Source organism: Vigna unguiculata, chromosome 9 (genome assembly GCF_037176805.1).
Source record: "Vigna unguiculata cultivar grain cowpea cultivar isolate G323 ecotype 2 chromosome 9, ASM3717680v1, whole genome shotgun sequence".
NCBI classification, from domain to species: Eukaryota; Viridiplantae; Streptophyta; class Magnoliopsida; order Fabales; family Fabaceae; genus Vigna; species Vigna unguiculata.
Window position 1 is genome coordinate 36,639,747 of NC_140800.1, and position 16,138 is coordinate 36,655,884.

At 32.2% G+C, this 16,138-nt stretch overlaps 1 protein-coding gene and 1 pseudogene across 1 annotated transcript; one reads left to right on the plus strand and one right to left on the minus strand.

The window, feature by feature from the left end:
- Positions 1-1,344: 1,344 nt before the first annotated feature.
- Positions 1,345-3,437, minus strand: LOC114164518 (transmembrane emp24 domain-containing protein p24delta5-like). Its single transcript, XM_028049229.2, has 4 exons — positions 3,129-3,437; positions 2,672-2,887; positions 2,238-2,314; positions 1,345-2,015 (listed from the first exon to the last, which is right to left on the minus strand). Exons 1-4 carry the CDS (start codon positions 3,354-3,356, stop codon positions 1,871-1,873), a joined length of 666 nt encoding a protein of 221 aa, XP_027905030.1. The 5' UTR covers positions 3,357-3,437; the 3' UTR covers positions 1,345-1,870.
- Positions 3,438-12,871: 9,434 nt separating this feature from the next.
- Positions 12,872-14,264, plus strand: LOC114162344 (ethylene-responsive transcription factor ERF014 pseudogene; annotated as a pseudogene).
- Positions 14,265-16,138: the final 1,874 nt, after the last annotated feature.

A 16,138-nucleotide genomic window follows, 5' to 3' on the forward strand; every position in this document is an offset into this window, starting at 1 on the left:
CTTATAAAAGCCCAATTTATTTTATTTTGGGCTTTTACTTGTAATTTCCACTTTGAAATCAATCACTTCGTTAATCCTCCTCTTAACTTGAAAGTTAAACTGTATTATTTATATTTCTTTAACATAATTTGACTTGTTGAGTTTAATTTCCGTGTGTCAATTTTTTCACAGTTAATTAATTAGAAATCATACTAGATCTAATTTTTAAAATATTTACACCATATCTGTATAAGTTATTTTGCCTTTTGATAATATTTCCTTGAACAACACAGCATGATTTTCAATTTCAAATGTGACTGGTATGCGTTTTTTGTTCTACACAAGTAGTCTATCAACCATTGTTATGCTCGGAATATGACTCTCTTCAATGCTATAATTGTTTTCAAATTGGTTCGTATGAATCTCATTGAAAGACCATGTTAAGTTTGTTAAACAATGATGTGTTCAGAGATTACCTTTATCAATAAATTACTTCAATAATCTGTTTCAAAAATTAATCTTGATCTGTTTCAAAAAATAATAGGGATGAGGTATGTTTGTAAAACTTCTATTTATTTTGTATATATAGAGAGAGGGTGAGAGATAGAAAGATGTAAAGATAAAATCAACACTATATGTAATGTGGTTTTTGAGTTATCACAAATAGTAAACATAATTAAATGTCGAGTTTTAATTAGGATGAGCATATGCGAAAATGGAATAATTTAAAAGTAATTTTTTAATGTGAGTCCTAGAAACATGCTTCTAGTATCTCGAATAAATCATGCTGAGTTAATGTCAAATGCATTTATTTTTATTATCACATAAACAACATTAAATTCCTAATTATAATTAGAAAGAGCATCTCAAAACGGAAATTTTTAAAAGAATTCCTTTGAGTATATTTTTTATTATGAATCCTATAGAAATGCTTTTAGTATCTTTGATAGAAGGTACTTTATAAAATGAAATTATTGTCTTGGAATAGACTACACATTCTGTGTATAAACATTTTCTACAATTTTAAACATCTTTTATATATATATATATATATATATATATATATATATATATATATATATATATATATATATATATATATACAATACTTTATTAAAATAATATTTTATTCATGAACAACTGGTATAGAAAATGTTCTTACCATTGAAATTGAATATAAAAAAACTCCTTTTTGAAAAACTCGATTTAAAATATTATTCTTACTAATAAGCGTAAAAAACTCTCCTTAGGCATGCTCCATAAAGTAATAAAACTATAATAAGAAAATACAAATAGGTTAACCTGTAGTAGTGCATAATAAACCTGTATACCGGTAATTACGTTGCTTATTACTACAGGCAACACTTCAGTGGTATAAATATTCAATTAAATCACCTTAAACTTCGTACAATTAATATCTTCAGAAAGAAAAGTTATTACAATTAATGCATATCAAACATTTGTGCACAAACAAACATTTCAACCACAGCTCTACACATTTGTTCTTTCATTTCATCAATATCACACGCTTCACTCAAAACATTTGCTTAGGTTGAAGTCTATCCCTTCTAGAAAAAACAGGGTATATATCAGTCCCTTTCAGGGGAAATCATTTGCAGCAAATACTTTGAACTGTGAATGCTTTTTCCAATTGACAACTGCTGAAGGAACTCATATGCATAATAGCTGCTCAATAATCAAAACCAGTTACCATCATTCGATTAGCTCCAAGAAAGAAAGAACCAAACTCTCCAATTTCCGCATAGCCCTTGCAGGGTCAACCCACAAACCCCAAAAGGATTCATAAGAAGAAAAACTATACAATGTTGGAGTCATCTCAAAAACTTGAGAAAACAATCTGCTGTGGGTAAGTGTCACAATAAAGCAATATCTATATGAGCTTCTTCTTCCGAAAGAAACGCTTCAGATACCACAGCTGCAACACGGCAACACAGATGCATATGCCAAGAGATACGATACTGAACCAAGCCACTCTAGCATTTGTTGTTTCACTAACCTCCCTCATCTCCTCTTCCCTGTGTCAATGTCCAAGAGAAGAGAAAAGGAAGTTTTGAAATGTATTAATCAATACAATGAATGCTTCGCAATAATTTCATAGCAGTTATGTTACTCAGTCACACATCACCACCACTGTTACGTAGTGCAGCTATTTCGAAGAACCAATCATAAGGCATCATATAAATAGATAGCATCCTACTAAATACAGCTGAAATCAAGCATGAACAGAAGAGATTTACCTATTCTTCAAATAAATTAGATTCTCCCGGATGGCTTCCACGGCCCCTTCAAGTTTCCTTAGCTCAAGTTCAACACCCTAAAACCAAAACCAATGCCATAAAAGATACAGATAAAAATGCATTGTACATATTACAAAGGCAATGATAGAGAATGAATGATACCTTAAATTTATGTAGGCTAAACTATTCAACTGGTCTCCATAGTTATTTCTATTTTTAGTCTTTCCATGAGAAACATGTAACACACACACACACTTATGTCCATAAAGCTAATATCATTAAAAAAATTGACTATGAAAAACTGCTACAAAAGCTTTCTGTCAGTGATAAACTAGTACAATAAATTGTAGAATAACTCAAATGTAGAATTTGTTCATGTACAGACTTAAACCTCAAATGGGGTTAAGGGGAAAAACTGAATAGTTATTTATCACCTCTATCTTTTCCTTTCTTGCAACGGAGTCCCAATCTTTGGCAGCGATTCCAGTTTTCCATTCAAGGCTGATTGTGGTCTCTACTCCACTTTCTTGATGTTTGGTATCCACCCAAAAGCACGCCAAATAGTTCCCACTCTCGGAAGTAGTAAATGCAAACTGGCCATGGGTAACATTTTCATTATGGTGAAGATTATTTCCATAAGGGGATGTCACCTGAAAAAAAAAAGAGTCATCATCTAAAACGAGTTTATCACATGAACTCTATCTTCTTGCACTATGAGTTAATCAAAACCGTAGTTCACAACATTCAATTTCAATAGCAAGGAAGAAATCTACTATTACTAATCTAGCCCTAAACCTGTCAAGGAACTACAACTGGGTATGAGAATAGTAACAAATCAGTGACAAAAACTTCAATAAACGGAGTTTTGAACAGCTTAATCGTGTATATAACCTTGACAGAAATGGTTTGAGGTTGGTGATCCTTGCCATCATCCGGTACAACGTAGTAATCTGCTAAAACGACGACGTGTGACTGGATTTCCTCGGACATGCACTTAGTTCCCTTACTTGGGATGGTTAACCATACAGCCTCGGTTCGAAGGAGCATGAGAGTGGTGAAACATAAGACCAGGAGCAGAGGATTTGGGGTTCGAGAGCTTAGGTGGGTGTTCTTCGCCATTGCTCAGTTGTTGACCTTTGAATCCAAATCAGATACCCTACAACTTAGGGACTCAGATCTAAATTTGTCAATTATCCACGACACAGTAGAAACTAAATTGATTGCGGTAATAATAATTTATAAAGTTCATTGTTTACTGTTTTCTTGCAGAGGTTAATGTTATTTATTCCAAGCGGACAAATGCGCGTAGTATTGGATTACGGTTGACGCGTTTTGAGCTTACGTGGCAAGCTATGCACCAATCCAAACCGTGATGTCAATACTCTGTCAGGGAAGTGTTGCATTAACATAACCCTTAAACAACACGCTTGGTTCGCGTCTGAACTCACTACTTGTGGCAAGTGCTACTATTGGATTATTATAATTTTTTTTTAAGAATAGGATTGTGTTCATTTCGAAAACAAAATTTGAGTAAAATTAATTTCGTATTTGTAACAATAATGAATTAAATGTTATCTTTCTAAATTCATATTATCATGTTTTTGAAAACTGGGTATTAACACTTTTTTACCCGCAGGTGTGTAAACAGTTTTTAAGATGTAATACAATATATGAAATGACTTTCCTTCTATTAATGAAATGACTTATTATCTTCAACTAATTAGATTAATTGCTTAGGAATCAATCAAAATATACGTGTGAGTGTTACAAAATTATTACTACAATGAAGTTTAATAATGTAAAGAATATGTTTTTTTTAATAGTGAGATTTTTGAGTGCAATAAAATTTAAATAATAATAATAATAATTACTCTTACTCATAGCATATTTACTCGTAACATATAATTATTATTTGACTAAAAATATAATTATCCTTAAAAATGTCACTCTATAAATATTAAAAAACTAAGAATTATCGTAGGGATGAGACAAGAAAATAATTTATTTATTTGAAAAATTTTAAATTATTTGAAAAAAAAATCGCATGCTTGAATGAAAAAAAATTAAAAGGAAATTTAGATCGTGGAATTTTAAGAAGATATTTAAAATAACAAAAATAGTACAATCTGAAATTCGCTAAAAGAATAAGGAGATTGAAATTCTCCCAAGTGGTAGAATTGTTCATTGGTTAGGACAAAAAAAGTTCACAGATCCAAAAGATCGACTTATATGAACATTTATTTGGAGTCAAAAGTAAAGTCGAGTCGGGTTAGGCAGAAGGTTAAAACGAGTGGCTTCGAGCCGAATGTGTAGATGAGTTGGTCCATGCCAAAGGTCGAGCCAGTCAACCCGGGCCTTAGGTCGAGTCAGGTCAACCCTAGTTGAAGGTTGAGCAGAGTCGATTCTAGTTGAAGGTTGAGCTGAGTCAGTCCGGGTAAAAGGTTGAACCGAGTGTGTTTGGTCCAAATGTCGAGTCGAGTTGACCTGGGTTAAATGTCAATCCGAGTTGGCCCGGGTCAAAAGTGAAGCCAAATCAATCAGAGTCGAAGGTTGAACAAAGTTGGCCTATACTAATGCTCTGTTCGCTTGAGGGAAAAAGAAATTGGAAAGACAGATTATGAGGTGAGTTTTACGTTCGTTTGTAGTTAATTAAGAGAGAGTGATAGAAGGATATATCACTTTTATTTGTGTAATGGGAGGTGATTTAAGATGATTAATTGTGAAAATACAAGTTTACCCTTTGTAAAATATTAAGCAAATACACCTTCATTGAAGAAGGGATTCAATCCTGCCATAGTTGGAACCGATCCAGGCATGGCTTGAGAGAAGGGATCCGATCCCACATAGCTTCAATTCGATCCCACATCATTGGATCCGATCCCACATCACTTGGATCCAATCTCGCATCACTTGGATCCGTTCCCACATTATTTGGATCCAATCCCACATTTTGTTTGAATCCAATCCTACATCACTTGGTAATGTTTTCTTCTATTTTAGTGGTTAAAAAAATTAACAAAATAAATGTATTCATACAAATATCAAATTACACTACTTATTACATAAAGGGTAAAATGGTATTTTAACTAATACTTATATCAAAACATATTTTTTAATCTATCATATCAATCAAATTTCTCGCAAAGTTTCACAAAATTTACATCCAAATCTACTCATAATTACCTCTAAATTCCTTAAAAAAAACACATAATTCACTCTCAAATTTACTCAAACCCATTCACTCCCTCTCTCTCAACTCCTCTCTCTCAAGTGAACAGAGCCTAAAGGTTTAAATCAATTTACTCCGGTTGAAGGTTGAGTTGAGTCAATTCAGACCAAATCAAATTGAATCGTCCGAGGTCGAATTGCTTCAAATTGGTCAAAATCAAATTTGTTCATATTGAACCAACTGACATCAAATCAGCTCGAGTCGACTTGAACCAAAAGTCGAGACAAGTAATCTTAAATTGAAGGTCGGATTAAGTTAAGTTAGACTCAATGATAAAGTTAAACTTACTTTAAAGTAAAAATTAAATTGTTTTATTTAAAAAAAATTAAAAAATAAAATATTTCAATGAATTCATCCAAATAAATTATTTAATAAATAAAAAATTTAGTTACATATAAATTAATTATTATATATTTTAAAATTTTAAAATTGTTGAAATCGTCATCCAAACACTCAACAAAATTAAAAAAATTTAGGAGTTGGCGTTGGTCCTCCAAAATATTTATCCAATTTGTTGTGGATAATACAAATACAGCTATGAAGCACTGAGTTATGAATTCGGATACGATTTGTTGATTTGACTATATCCAACCACAATTATTTTCAAGGAAGTTTCACAATACATTATTTATCTTATCTGAGGAAGAATATAGTAGATTTAATTTTATTCGATAATAACAATTCTAAAAATATCTCGTCAAATCCACGTCCACATGGATCTTGCCTCTTTTCGTATCCCAAAAAGCATCAAATTTGTAATCCTTGACTACACTCTTGCCCATCTCTCCCACACCCAAATTCCATCTCATCAAATTTTCCACTGTTCCCATTCTAACATCATAATCATAAATTCCACAAATGTTTTTAATCTTCATGTTAAAGTATTTTTATTTTATAAATTTAATTTTAGTTAAAATTGAAATTAAAAAATAATGTAAGTTGTGTTTGAAATATTTTTTAATAAAATTTACTTTAACGTAAATATATATTCAATGTCTATAGGCAGACAAATGTCTAGAAAGTAGTTGGGGCCATAACGAACGTACAGACAACCGTATACATAATACACAAATGATGTTAAGTGTGTTTGAGTGAGTTTTGCTCTAAGGTATAAATAAGCATTTTCGAAACACTTCTAAGTTAATCTCCGATGTAAAACTGATATTATGATGTTCTATTTTATATTTTCTATAAATGTTATTATGCCACATTAACTTTATTTTATATTTCAAACTTTAAGAGGTTGACTAATGGTATGCATTGGAGATAGGCTAGTGTTGTTTCTAGTAACTTGGTATACCATTTTGAACATAAGTCTAATCCAATTCCTTTTATTAAATTAGTGTAACTTTTTTAATTTATTAAAATGAGTAGTTTTAAAAAAATTGTGAATGTCTATAAGTCAAACTATCTTGACATGATTTCATTGTAAAAAAGTTGTGTCCGAATGAAATGATTTTAGTACAAAATACTTTTTAATTCGAAATCGTAACAATGTGACAATTTAATTTAGTGCACTTTAAACTCTAGTCATATCAAGATAATATAACTTTAGTCCAATTTTAGTAGAAATCAGCCAATTTTATTAAAATATTTTGAACTAAAGTCGTGTTATCTTGACACAATTTTAACTTTAAAAATATTTTGAACTTAAATCATGTCATTTTAGTACGACTTATTCACAATAAAATTATATCATATTGGCACCACTTACTTATATGCATAATTTCTATAATGTTGCCTATTTTAATAAATTAAAAATATTGTAACTTTTGAAGATAAAAAAGTGAAAAAAATTTCATTTAGCCAAGTCAAAATAAGCAAATATTAACTTTTAAGTTCACATTTAAAATAAAATTAGTTCATTAAGTATTTTAATTTGAATCAAACGAAATTTCACTCTTCACTTTTCTTTTTTGTGTATCAAGCCCCATATAAACAACTAATTAGCATATATATGATAGGTTCTTTGATTAAAAAAAAAAAACATAAAAATCCGAGTATGGAATAAATTCATACAAAAAATGAAGAACTCAAATCTTAAAGACAGTAAATTTACAGACTCTTTTGGAAGTAATTTGAATGGAGTAATCCTATTTTTGAAGGCACGTCCAACATGAATCTTACAGAGTGATTCCAAACATAGGGCAAGTCAGAAATGAAAGAAAGCATGGCCCTAGAGCTTAGGGTGGGTGTGAGGTCATTTAGTGGAAGCAGTATTTGTGCCAACTGTCAAACGATGGATATGCAATCTTATTGACCCTACAAATTACAAATGTTATTGCCTGCATTATTTAGCAGCAGTGTCCTTTACATGGGTGTCTTGGTCTGTGAAAGGGTACGGATGTCCTATAGTTGGTACGGGCCATAAAGGACAGATAGAGTACAGGTGTAGTACCTTATCGAAAACCCCTCACCCATGCATCATGCATGCATCTACTACATCTTGTGGTCAAGTAGTTCTCCACCTGCACCACTGTGTTATTTCCCAATCTCCATGCCAACTTCAACCATGAATAGATATATGTAGGCCAATATGTTTAGCATAGGTAACAAAAAATATTAAATCATTCTCCTTTTACGTTAAAACACTTTCATATACTCTGTCATATCTTCTTCTGCCTTCTATATGTAATTTCTTTCAACCTTCAAATCCACCATACAGTATATTCATCGATCCTTTTTATGTCAGTCTGAACTATTCACCCACTTCTTAATTAGCATACAATCACACCATTTATCACACTAATTATATACAAGTTTTAAACCACCATTCAAGTGGAATCACCCCCTTAATTCAATTGCTTACTTTTTAATCTCTTATTTAATATATTTTTGTTTCGTGATAAAATAAACCTGATTTATTTTAAAATTGCTCTCCAAAATTATATTTTAATGATAAAATAGTACCATGAAACTTAACAAATTGGTAATTGTTGGATTATTTAAATATTTATGGACTCATCAAATAAAAAATTTATTTTCGTAAAAAAATTAATAGACAGTGTCTCGTACATTTAAAGATAAAAAAGGTAATTTGTCCTATATTTTTATAAATTTATATGAACTTGTTACAATATTCACTAAATGTAAGACGGTATCTTACAAAGATGGGAACATAACAGAGCAAGCTTTTGAGATTTGAGCCTAATTTGTAACTTATTAATGTAAGTACATTGCAGCACATATAAAAAATTCCGCGAAACTAATAAGTTTATTAACATAAACATCATCATCGTATTTATTAAGCAAGCTAATTGATCAGGCTTAACAGAGTTTTTAAATAAGCTTATTCAGCAATCCAAGCAAATTTTTTACGTAACCAAAGAATTGTGTTTTTATTTTATTTCATTTCATTTTATTTGAAGAAGCTTTAAAAATAGTTTAGCCATATTTTACAGGGTCTTATTTTCATCCCTATGATTACTCCACGTTCCAACTTTAGGAATTTAAGTATTGGTAATTCTACACATGATGATGATTATGTTAGCGTTCACACATAGACTTGGTGTGTAACGAAGTAAACCAATTCGAGAAGGTCCAGCTAATGCAATGGATCGATAAAACCCATTTGCGAATGAAGTTTCCTTCAAACTTCCAACAACCAGAGTTTTCGTGGTCACAGAATATTTGATGAGAAAATTCGAAATCAAAGTGAGCGTGGCAAGAACATGTGCGCATCATTAATGTGAAATCAGTGGCATGTCAATGACCGTACTCTTAGCTGCCACGCCCAATTATAAATGGATTGTGAAGCCATTTTCTTGGGTTGTTAATTTAAAAAGCTTTGATGGAGAGAGCCATAGTTGTCTTCAATTTTGGTCTATATTCTGTGTGTTCTCTATACAGCTCCCAACCATGTAACAAAGGAAGGAAGCAGGAAAGAAGGAGAGGACACGTACGGATTGACGACACTCTTCTCTTCACACATGCATTATCATTGGGGGACTACTAAATTCTTATTATCAATCGATTTAACTCTAGTTAATTCTTCACTCTCAATTCAAAATAAGGCACAGTCACACAAATTTATAAGTTTTTAATATATTTGATTACATTGTACATAATGAATCTGAATAATATTAAGAAGGAAATTTTAAACTTAATCTCATAAAATTTGCTTATAAGGAAAGGTTTATATTTATTTATATATTATAATTAGGGATGACAACGGGTCGGGTTGGGTACGAATAATGTCTACCTGCAACTTCATCCGCAATGAAAAAATCCACCCGCTACCCACCCTGCTACCCGTGCGGATACTCGTTTAAAAAATACTCGCGGATACTCGTAGATACCTGCAAATATTTAAAAAAATATATATTTTATAAATATTTATAATTAAAATTAAATAAAATTACAAAAAAATGTAAAATAAAATATAAATTAATTTAAATTTAAATTTAATCTAATAAAAAAATAAAATTTTAATATTAATTTTGTAGGGTAACGGATACTCGCGAATACAGATAATATGATACCCGTACCTGAACCGTTTATAAGCAGATATTAAAATACCCGCTACCTGCGAGTAACAAATACCTGCAGATACAAACTATCCATCACATATTTTATCCGCAGATACCCACAAACATGAGTTTTTTTGCCATCCCTAACTATACCTTGTCTTACCTTTAATTAGTGTATGATTTTCAACACACCCCATCATGTTGAAATATATATATATATATATATATCTCGAGCATGACTAACATTAATGAGTGGTATGATAATGTTCCATTTCTTAGTTTGAATAAGATAGTATCGTTAGGGTCAATTACCACATCTTTCTAAATAATTTCTCTCTTTATATACATTGAATTATATATATATATATATATATATATATATATATATATATATATATATATATATATATATATATATATATATATAACTTTGGAATCTATAGGACAATTTTATAAATAAAAATAAAATATACAAAATAAGTTCATAGTTATAATTAATAAAAATAATATCATAAATTTTCTAAAATATTTCAACAACAATCTAATTTGGAACTTTTTCAAAGAGTGACACAATAGATCCAATAAATAACAAATCTTATTAAAATAAAAACTAACTAATCATTTGTATACCGTATTAAGAAATGATTCTAAGTTTAACTTGCAAAATTAGACTTAATCTCACTTGTGTATTATAAACTCATATTATTTTTAATTGGTTTGAGATATGCGACACCGAAGGATTAAAAGTGTCCGGTTATGGGTTAAAACCATGTTAAAAAGATTGATCATCTAAGTTAGCTTTGACTTTGTTTTTTTTTTTGAGATATAAGTTTGAACAAATAATAAAACAATTTATAGACAATTCCTCACTTCTGTTACTCCTTAAACATGAGAAGGTCATTGCTAGCGCAGACAATAGCAAAACCTTTGCTGTAAAGTTGACAAAACTCACGCTGGTGTTTAAGATTTTTTGTTTTTTCATTCAGTTCGATTATCTATGTATTTCTTCAATGAGAATATTTAAAAGGGCAGAGGAAACCTTTGAGGTTTGAACCTGAGAAAATCAACTTTGACCCAAGTTAGAAAGAGTCATTTGTTCCTAAAAAGCGTTTTCTTTTCCTCACGTATCCTCTAGCATGTGAGCTGAGCTGAGCTGAGCTGGCATTTGCTCAAAGTAAAAACAGAACAGTTTGCTTTTGTATGGGAAAAATCATTAAATGTTGGAACCAATATTCATAACATGTTTCATACATAATTTGATAAAAATTATAAACTTACGAAAAAGGAGATCCTAATGAACTGTGAAAACTGAAAATTCTTCTTGTATTGGTTGACCATTTGGTTTTGTGTGTTAAGCAATGGTGAACAAGTAGATTATACATGTGTTTAAGTTTGACAAGATTAATTAATAATTACATTGCAATGATCTGATAAAAGTTAGAAAAATAAGAGTGAAAGCATATATATGATAATTAAAGTGGAAAGGAAAAAGGGGAGCAAAAGTCAAGTTATGCAGGCGTTAGCAATAGCAACCAAAGTAAGCATGGTGTTATAGTACCGTTGAGGAGAGAGAGGGTTTGATTTTATTATATTGTTTCCGTAGTTTAGAGAGAGAAAAGGATAAGAGACATAAGGCACAGTTGATGAAGAAAGGAGGGTCCATGACGCGGTTTTGCAGCTGAGTACAGAGAAGCAACAGCTGTTCGATTGCATATGCAAATGGCTTCACTGTTGAACTGCGCGTCGAGTGTTGTGTGTTAATATATTTTACCTTCCAACCTTTTGTGCTCAACAGCTTTAGTTCAAATCCCTGTCAAAGCATCACCACCTGGAACCTACCTCTTAACCCTAGAGAGAATCCAATGTCTCTCTCCATCTCTACGTACAATATTAATTTATGCAAAAACACATAATATATATAGTAACAACTAAAGATAACATATAATAATGTCAAGTTTTTTTTTTTTTCAATGTCAAAGTATATTTATTTATCCATGAAAAATTCACTGGGTCTGGTCTATTACATCATTAGGTTATACAAATTTGCCCTTACTTTTAGAGCTCAATCTAAGATTAATAGATGAAGACTTATTCCCAAGTCAGACCAAAAACAGACATGAAGATTCATAAGCTTTTTTTATTTTCCGGTTTCTGATTGGTCCATAGGATTCGAGTTTATTGCATCGCTCAACTTCAACTATAAGTCGTGGTGTTTGAATTTTTGTGCACTTGCTATTTAGTCATTTGAGTTGTACTATATAACCACTCTGAGAAGTTAGTATTATTAACCAAAAAGTCGTACCACATTTTATTTTGTACCGCCGTAGAATAAATCCTCCTTTGACCTTTAGCACCCAAAAAAAATATAGCATTTTGCTATGACTAAATCAAAAATCTCCCAGAAGAGCATTACTCTTTAATGCACTCCTAAGCAGTCTCATTCATGCCATGTTATCAAAAATTCAAAATGTGCTAAAAGAACAACTTTTGGGTGCTCCATGATGGTATTAGATAAGTTGTATTTGTGATGTAGAAGAGTTTATATTTGCTCCTATGCAACATGATTACAAATTAAGAATATGGTCGTAGTGTGAGTTTAGAAAAAAAAATATTTCTCCAGAAAAAAAAAGTGTTAGCAAAAACATATAAATTAAGGAACAAGTTAGTTTGTTATGAGACTTGTTGATTGTATTGAACTAACTTCCTTAAAAGCTTATAACATGTGTTAAGTGGAACGAGGATGTGTTACACTTATGAGGGAAGGTTGAGTAAGAAAGGACAGAAAAGTCATTTTAAGAACTAAGTTGTCCGTATTAAATTGAAATAAACTAGAAACAATCTGGCAACGATGTCGTATATTGACTACCGAGGATTCGCTAGTTGCTACCTTGAGACGCAAGCCTCTGTGTGGCCGTATCAGTCTACTATAAATAGTGGATTTCTTCTTCCCACATTCACTTCTGATCTGATTCTTTTCCCCACTTTCAGAACAGTAAGAAGGTAGAGAGAGTGAGAGAGAAGAAAGACTGCTACTCAACAAAAAAAGCTAGAAAAACCTCTCCGACACGTATACACCCATTTCTATTCACTGAAGAAGGATCTTGCAGTTGCAGCCATGGTTAAGTCAGAGCACAAGATCAAAACAGAACCACCATCGAAGGCAATGCGGTCTATATTATCAGCATCATCACCGGCACCAGCAGCATCAGATAGCAAGAAGAAGAAGTACAAGGGAGTGAGAATGAGGAGCTGGGGGTCTTGGGTTTCAGAGATCAGAGCACCGAACCAGAAAACAAGAATATGGTTAGGGTCTTATTCAACCCCAGAGGCTGCAGCTAGAGCCTATGATGCTGCACTTCTGTGCTTAAAAGGTTCCTCTGCTAATTTTAATTTCCCTTTAAGCTCTTCACAATATATTCCCGGAGATGCTGTCATGTCCCCGAAATCAATCCAAAGAGTTGCTGCAGCTGCTGCAAATAGTTTCATTGACAATGCCACCATTCCCGCTTCTGCATCTCCAGCTTCAACCTCATCATCATCGTTGGTCTCATCCCCCTCAATGGCCTATTCTCCTTCGGATCAAGTCGATGATGATGCCTCACTGATATCGTCTCTGGAAGCAGCCTACACTACTCGTGATCAAGCAAATGAATCAATGGCTATGAATGTGATGGAGCCTTGGTACACTTTAGATGATCTTCAATCCCCCAAGTATGTTGATCAGATGTTAAGTGGTGCTTTCTTTGATGTTGATTCGTCCCATCTGCTCGATGATCTATTCGAAGAAAGCGACATCCGTTTGTGGAGCTTCTGCTGAGAAAAACTCTAGCCGACTCCAAAAAAAAATTCAATTCGTTTGTCTTCAGTGGTACAACTTGAAGATGTTACTGACTGTGACCAAATTAAAATTTGTTTACCCTATGCTACATAATAGTTCATATTAGATGAAATTCATGTAGAGATAAGAGTTTTTGGTCTCTCTTATGTGGATTTCTAAGAGTTTGAAATTATGTATCATTGATTGATGCAAAGCTTGTATGTCAATGTCATGAATGGTTTCCCATGTGTCACAGAATAAAGGGAGAATTAAAAAACATGCAGAGTAGTCATAGTTATAAGTAATTCCTTTCACTGTTATGGGAGAAGAAGACTTTTGGTATTAGAGCTTTTGCTGCATGGGAAGGCATCAGAGATGCTTATTTCCAATTCAGCGAGAATAGGAAACCATGTACAGAGCGTGGTAACTTGAAACCATTGGAAAAAGCGTCTTTTCTAAGCAGTGTCAGCGTGCCCAAAGAACAAACACTGTTCCCTTGTTTTCATGTCTAAGTTTGGTATTTTATACCTTATTCTTCTCAGTTTAATTTCCAATTCGTGTATAGTGCATAGCGATAAATCCTGGGTTAGAATTTAGGAATGCTTTTAATAATTGAGTTGGTGAAGGCCAAAAAAAAAAGTAATAATAATCGAATATCAAAGCTGATTTGATTGAATGATGATTCCTCAGCATTTTTTGCTATTGAATTGGGCCAACTTTGTTTGCTTTAGTAGCATATGATATCTAGCGAAAAAGAAAATTTGCAGTCATAACTGTTGGTGCAAGCAACTCTTTATTTTTGTACTTCATAGAAGTGTAACATGTTGAGAATATTATATGCAATATCATATTCTTTGCACAAGGAGAAGGTTAGACAAAGTATGACGCTTTTCGGCAACTTTTGAACCCCATCATGTGTCCGAAGCAGACACGAGCTGTCCTATAGTGAAATGGGCTAAGGCATGGGATGCCATTCTCTCATGCTCTCTTTACATTGCATCTAACTAAGTCTCAAACTCAACAAAGACAAAGTGGCTTCGATATGATTTTCTGATATGCAAGAAAGCTTTTGTTGCTTTTGGTGTTACTTGTTCATGTATTCGCAGGAAGAAGGGCCTTTGTTGTTCTGCAATCTATGTGCACATATTAATGGCCCTACATAGCATTGTGTCCCTAAGGAATCCATTTAATTTAGCTTATTCTCTATTTTATGCACATGAAAATGATATAACTAAATGACAATTTAAGTGTTGCGTTTTGAGACACAGCATGTGAGTGTCCTTATTTTGGCCACCAGCATGTGACCTCAATGTGTCATTCAACACGCCATTATAATAAACCTTGTAAATTATTGCTGCTTCTGTTTGACATTAACATTGTCTGATATTAACTAAAGATTGCCTTGCTCGATGCAGCATCGACTAAATTTGTGATATTTTGTTTAGGTAAAATGCATTTTACTCTCTCTTTCTGATCAGTTCCTTTTGGAATTGTGTCAAAACTGTACTGCTAAGTAAACCAGTTTGTGCTCATACAACTACCATGTGCTGTAGAATTTGACAAGTTGTTATTAGGCTAGTCATTACTGATTTTAAGTACAGTGATATCCCATATAAAGAAGCCATTTATTGAAACATACACATTTTGCTGGGTATTTCATGTGGGATCAGTGGCTTCTGATATAATGATTGAGAAAAAGAATAATTGGGCAGAAAGAAAAGGTAGGGGTAGGGTGGTGGAGATCCAACATTAAGCATGATTTAAATGATCCATGCTTGGCCTTATTAAGACATAATTTTATTGAAGTGTTGATTAATCAAGAATCTGGGTGGATTTCAATGAATGGAACGTTTATTGTATTTGATTTGTTTCACATGGAGCCTTTTTCCAACAATGCAAATTAATGAAACTTAGTATCTTGCATTAACAAATAACGTGGTTTTTTAACCGTGAAAGGTGTTCTTTCTTGGTACACTCAGTGTGCAGCACACAGTATTTAACTAAAATGGGAGAATTTGGTCTAAAACGTGTGAGTGAAAGTTTGAAACTATTGTCTGTTGACAGTGGGCATTTGGAATTCTATGAGCTACAGGGCTAGTTGGCAAACTGGACCCGAACAAACTCTGATTATTACTGTCAGACAAAAAAAAATAACAATATTTCAACAACAAAAAATGCTTAATAAAATTGATAAACAAGAGTTGGTGTAATAATTTCTTTTTTTTTTCATCAGTAACTAATTAGAAACATGATAAATAAGAATTTTATCTTATAAAATATTAATTATATTACTTTTTGTGTTTTATAATGAAAATTCAGTTTTAATAAAATAATGATGAAAATAATAAAGAATAAGATATTATTAATAAAGTCACAATGGTTTTCA

Excerpts from the sequence above, each read along its gene's own strand:
- LOC114164518 (XM_028049229.2), bottom strand. The coding sequence starts at position 3,356 with ATGGCGAAGAACACCCACCTAAGCTCTCGAACCCCAAATCCTCTGCTC. Across the intron at positions 2,888-3,128 it reads CTCAAACCATTTCTGTCAAG|GTGACATCCCCTTATGGAAA; the intron begins GTTATATACACG and ends TTTTTTTTTCAG. Across the intron at positions 2,315-2,671 it reads CAAGAAAGGAAAAGATAGAG|GGTGTTGAACTTGAGCTAAG; the intron begins GTGATAAATAAC and ends TTTTGGTTTTAG.